Raw genomic sequence first — 6,111 nt, forward strand, 5'->3', positions numbered from 1 at the left:
ACAACAATGTCACAACAACGTACCTCACCTTGAACCTAGAAGAACCCATGGCAGCTTATAAATGCTGAATCGTAAACGCACAAGGCCTACAGAATAGGATATCATAAATTGCTATGTGGGAGGCGAGATAAGAAATACCCGGAATGAGTTTTTTTTCATAAATACAGCAGTTTGTTTGCTTGCTTGGTATTCTGGTTGTGCCATTATCTTTGACAGCTCAGTATATCCCTAGACAGCCTTGTCAAGGTACAGGCCTTGAGGATTCCCGATGTGTCAAAACAGAGGCGACTCTTTTTGCTCCTAAGTGAAAAGACCTTCTCTAAACCCTGGTCACGTACAGTAAAGTCAAATGGAAATCCATTCCCACATAGAAGCATTGCTTGTGTCCGGGGAGTAATAGCCCTCGCGTTTGACAACATGAGTGCTCTGAGGCATCACAATGAGGGGGATGAATGAAATCAGCTGGGAATTAGAATAGTTCAAATGTTTTTTTGCCCTGTCTTCCGTCTGACACCTCACAGCTGAACACGGGGGCTTGTTTCGCTCACTCAAACCGTCTTCATGGGTTTAAGCTTAAGTAGGTGCTTGGCTGATGATCTCTCTGCGTGGCTTTTCCCTGTTATTGGCCTGCGGAGGCTACGATGGCCTACCTTGGGGAGGATGAGTCCCTGCAGCATGTTGATACTCTGCATGATGACGAAGGCTTCCAGCATGTCGATCTTGTACTCCAGGGACTGCACGCTGAAGCGGTAGAGCTCCGGGAACGAGGAGGAGAAGAGCTCTCTCAGTATGTCTCCTTCCTGAAGGGAGCGCTTCTTCAGCCAGCCCTGAGGACGACACACATGCGTGCACGCACACACACACACACCGACACACATGCACACACGCACGCACACACACGACCACACACGAATGAAAGCTCTGCTGTTGTAGTAGTAGTGGCACTTTTTAATATATTTCGAAAACTTCCACTCTTTCTCTTGGACACTTTTTTCCACAGCACATTCTCTTTCTAGACACATTCTCTCCCACCGCAACCCCCTATCTTTATATTCTCTCCAGCTCTCTGGGTATTTGAACACGACATAGCTTTGGAATTTAGAATACAACACTTCCCTCATTAATTCAGTGGCGTCTGTGTTTTAAAGAGCCCTGCGCTACAGGGGAGGCTGATAGAACGGCGGCGGCCTGCTGCTAGAAGCTTGGTTCAGCAGCAGGGGTCTATTCACTGAACTGCCAAGGATATACTTGGTTTACTTGTGTGGCAGAATAAGCTCTTTTATACAACAGTTAGTTCCGACCAAGTAATTTGATTGGACAAGAGGCATTCCATGAGTGCGGATATACAGTATAACAGCACTGGGACTTTTGTATCACTCCGAAATGACCGTTAATACAAAGTAGCTAGCCTGCAGATGTTTGTGTTCAGGTTACTAGGCAACAGTCCAGTTGCGGAACTATTTTTGGTTGACGGAGCCAAAATAAATGATTAAATAAACAAACAAATCATAATCTGTTTTTTTTTTATTACTGTTAACTAATAAATTGCGCTGTAGAACTGCTGTATAAAAGCAATATGCTTAAATAAGCTCTTATGACAGATAAAACCTCAGAAATCATGCCGACTGTAAAAGTGACCACAGTCAGACCACCTCAAACATAAATAGGTTAGAATCTGATGCAATTACCAGCACTGCATAGATAGTTCATTATGGAATATGTAATGTGGAAATCGGAGTATTCTGAGCACCCTACTATGACACATGTGAATAGAGGGGTATCTACAGTAAATAGCCCTGTGCCCACCGTTCTAGTAACAAATAATATCTTTGTTTATAAAATTCTTCACAAATGTTATCCCACTAGGAAAAAACGTGGATATTGGATATAGATATTGACCCCTCATGCACCTTCTGCTTGGCAGAGGATGAAACTATTGTTTATCTGTTCTGTGATTGCTATTTTGATCATTCATAAACAGGAAGGATTCTAAAAACATTTCTATCTGAAATGAATTTATTATTTTCGGAATTCTTACTGCTCAGTCTGGGAGTAGTAGTGATTACATTTTCATACATGAGTTTTTTATTATTAATTTAGGTCATGAGTTGGAAGTGGTCTTCTCAAAAAACTTGATTCAGTGTTATATCAACCGATATATTGAACCCCTGAAACTATAAAATAATCGTGAGGCCATAACATGTAACGTATGGCTTGTGTATAAATTATGATATGTCTTTCCCCTATATAACTGACTTAAATGTTCATACCCTCAGACAAACAAAACAAAACCAATACAGTACCAGTCAAAAGTGTGGACATACTTTCCCATTCAATTAAATGGGGGTAGTGTGTCCAAACGTTTGACTGGTACTGTAAATCCAATAGAAACCCATGCCCACCTCCAGGATGGGGCTCCAGTTGAGCACAGAGGAGCTCATGAACACCATTCCGTTGCGGGACACGGTGGCGGGGGAGGCGTTGTCGATGTTGTGAGGCTCGAACACTATCTTGCAGTTTGGGGCCATGGGGATGCGGTCTCCGTTGGCCAGGGTGAGGGTCTTGTTGTCGTCGAGCACGGAGTTCAGGTTCTCTATCCAGATAGCGTCTACCGGTCCATCTAGGACGATCCAGATGTGTTCTCCTGCAGAGAAAAGAGGGAAAAGAACCATCTCGATATCATCTACTGGTCCGTCTAGGACTATCCAGACTTTCCCCAAAAATCCAGATGTGCAGATCTGCTTAACCTGATCAGAAACTGTGGAGTTTAGAAGATAATAATGTCGTGCTTTCACTTCAGATAAAACGACTGGGGGGAATTGAAACGATTGAAAACCTAGAAATAGAAAATACTGGGTCAAAAAAAGGAGCAAAAAAGGTCTTCCCCACTTCTCTAAACCAAAGCCCATGGGATTTGTACTTTACTGTTTGTGGGTTGGGTTGGTGCTCTGTGCATGAATAATTCAAACCAATATGGTAGCCTTGACTAATGCATATGTTTAATGTTGTTTGGTGTTCAATGATCTGATTTCCGGGGCCCTATACTGCAGCTGAGTGCTTCGAAACTTGGCCTCGGCTCAAATGATTCATATTCTCTCTCAGGTCCTTCAAAACAGTGTTCTCCCTCAGATCCTTCAAATGTTAGTGCTGAATATCCAGCAGAGATAGAGATGAAGGAGCTTATGCTGATATGTATTCTCAATAAGAAGGATTGGGTAGAGCAAAACCCCATCTGTGGCTCTCCCTTTGATCTGTGTGCTGCATGCAGGCGGACGACAGGCTAAAGCATTTCTGCCAATCTCCCTCTCACCTTTCTTCGCTCTCAGAGTCTTCCTCCACAGGGTAGAGAATATCCCGTCAGTCCAGTCGTTAGTGGCAACATCTAGACGACCGAACATCTGAGGGGCAGTGATGGCTTTGGGGTTCATACGCATCTCCCTATGAGGTTGGCCACAGTCTGATAACACACACGCACACACACAAAAATAAGACGTTTAAAAACCCCCGAGGAAAAACTAGCGACACACTACATTCTCACAGCCTCTTCGTAATTCTGTATGTTCCAAGTATGTTACCTCATGACCATAATACAGTAGCCTTAGAACAGAAGGTATATCTTTAAAGGAGCAGGTGGATATAGCCCCGGGTGCTAAGCTCTTTCACCTTGTGGCTATTTAAAGGAGGCCAAGCAGGAAGCAGATTTTTTCTCACCTGTCATGGCTTTCATTAGAGTGTGAATGCAGGTGGTTTTGCCCGCTCCGCTGGGCCCTAAGGCCATCATCCCGTGGCGAACCCTCTGAGTCTCAAAGAGCTGGATCACCTTTAGCTTCCACGGAGGATGGCTAATCAGACCTGCCTCTGCCACCTACGGTACGGGGGACACGGGGCAATCATGAGAGAAACACACGTGATTCTCGCGATGAATGTTTACATTTAAAAAGCTCTTCATGTAACCAAAAAGCCTCTGAGCTGATACCAAAGACGGGATGATTACTTTGAGCACTATATCATTCGAGGCTTGAGAGTGACAAAGTGAACGATTTATAGATGGATGTAATGGCATACAGTGGTATAAAACGCTCTCTCAGGGGAGTCCTCCCACCTGTTTGTCAATGGCTGTCTCCAGCTGAGGGTAGCCTGCTTTATCAAGCTGTATCCCAGGAAACAGGTCTTCAATCAAACTCAGGAACAGCGGCTCGTCCTCATCAATCTCTCAAAGTAAACACACGTTATAGCGCCGTGTCAATTAAGTTAAGCATGATAACACTTCACGCTTTATTGAACCTCATTGAGGAGGAAGTCACAGCACATCTATCACGGAGGACTCAATTAACTCGGTAGAGAACAGGAAAAAGCTGAGTAAAAGACAAAAAGGGTGAAACAGACAATACCGCAGTGTGTAAAGCAGGCAGAAGTCAAACGATCCGTTTCTAAAAATGACAGTTGGTTTATGTTTGAGTGTACTCACCAGCTTGGATAAGTTCATGTCCCTGAGAACACGCATGACGATGGTAGATTCTGTGTCGCTCGGGTTCGCTCGCTTCGCCGCCCCCAGTGTGCGCAGAACTGACAGGATATTCCGAAGGCCAAAGTCATAATGCACCTAAAAAAACAGCGTAGCACTGTAAAAAAAAAAACAACAACAACAACCTACATACTGTAGCACTGTATTCTACTTCTATGTCGTATAAATGCCAGGTGTTCAGCTCACATTGAAACTGTGGTATATGTTTACACACACACACATAGACCTGTGTATATGTGGTATATTTTTACACACACACATAGACCTGTGTATAGAACCTGTAGATATCTGTCTTATTGCACACATATTCATAGACCTGTATAGCTGTAAAGGTTCTGCCTTTTTCATTGTCTCCAAGATTCCTAACAAGGGGGGGGTTTATGAATGAGCATTCCTTTGGCCTAGAGAGCACATGGTCAAGATGGCCTCTCTTCCTGTGACCTGCCCCCTGCCCTGAGTGCTACTGTCCCTCTTTTCACACCCTAACCTGTCCTTAGTAAGGTGATAGGACTGTGTGTTTTGTCATAGCCTTGTATTACCATATCATTGGGGGTATAAAAGGTGTGAGCTAGAGACAGTTCTCACTCTTTCACCCTGCTAACCATCGACCAGAGCCCTCTGTATGACATCAGAGTAGGAATGCTGTAAGCTGTATGTACCTTTGTTGAAATAAATAGTCTGTAACTCAGAAGCTTTGTGAATGATACATGGTACTCCATATTACAACGAAAGTATTTTGAGTACGGTACTCATCCATTGAGTCTCACCCTGTGTGTGTGTGTGTGTGTGTGTGTGTGTGTGTGTGTGTGTGTGTGTGTGTGTGTGTGTGCGTGTGTGTGTGTATGTCTGTGTGTCTGTGTCTGTGTGTGATCTATTTCAACCAAGTGCTAACGTAAAATATCCTAACACCATTGATGTCATGCAGCGTTGTCTGAGTGAGATCACCTGCTTGGAGAGCTGCTCCTCGCACAGTTTGTAGAGGGTGAAGAATTTCCTGGCCAGCTCAATGTTATCGATGAAGCCACAGCTGGCCAGCTTCACCCGGATGATGATCTGGCGGTCGGGCACCATCATGGCTACGGAGCGGAAGTTGATCTTCAGATTCTCCGGGAGCTCCTGACGCCCTGCGTAGCCTGGGTTCTGATCGGGTGAGCCAACAAGGTCCGATAATGAAATGCCAAATCACAAGGCATTCGTGCACCAATGAAAATGACACATGACCCGTTTTTTTATGTGAGCATTCAATCATTCTTGAGACAGAATTCACGATTACCGTCATATGATTGATACTGTCAGAGTGATAGGATGTGTTTTCATTGTGCATAGACTTTAGGATACTTTCTATGAAATAACTAATCAAACCAAGTTGTGTCATCGAAACTGTTGGACACTCAGTCAACATGCTCTCTCTGTCCCATTCTCTACGTTGTAACATGTAACCTAACTAGAGACTAATATAGAACCTGGGTCAATGGGTCATCAGGAGACATAGGACTGACAGAAGGTCAGCTCCTTATGGGGCGGAGGCAGAACGACGGATGGGGGACTCAGGCAGACTGAACGGAGCCTTGTCAATGGTTATGATT

At 44.3% G+C, this 6,111-nt stretch overlaps 1 protein-coding gene across 3 annotated transcripts in view; it reads right to left on the reverse strand.

The window, feature by feature from the left end:
- Positions 1-6,111, reverse strand: part of dnah5 (dynein, axonemal, heavy chain 5) — a gene marked incomplete at both ends in the record, with an annotated part of 112,840 nt that overhangs the window by 42,604 nt on the left and 64,125 nt on the right. For all 3 annotated transcript variants that reach the window (XM_080540149.1, XM_080540148.1, XM_080540147.1), the window contains 7 exons: positions 651-827; positions 2,403-2,644; positions 3,311-3,457; positions 3,712-3,865; positions 4,103-4,210; positions 4,469-4,603; positions 5,471-5,665. In XM_080540149.1, coding sequence (XP_080396275.1) covers positions 651-827; positions 2,403-2,644; positions 3,311-3,457; positions 3,712-3,865; positions 4,103-4,210; positions 4,469-4,603; positions 5,471-5,665 — 1,158 coding nt within the window. The remainder of the gene's footprint in view (positions 1-650; positions 828-2,402; positions 2,645-3,310; positions 3,458-3,711; positions 3,866-4,102; positions 4,211-4,468; positions 4,604-5,470; positions 5,666-6,111) is intronic.

This window comes from Nansenia antarctica, assembly GCF_963989245.1.
Source record: "Nansenia antarctica genome assembly, chromosome: 10".
NCBI lineage: Eukaryota > Metazoa > Chordata > Actinopteri > Argentiniformes > Microstomatidae > Nansenia > Nansenia antarctica.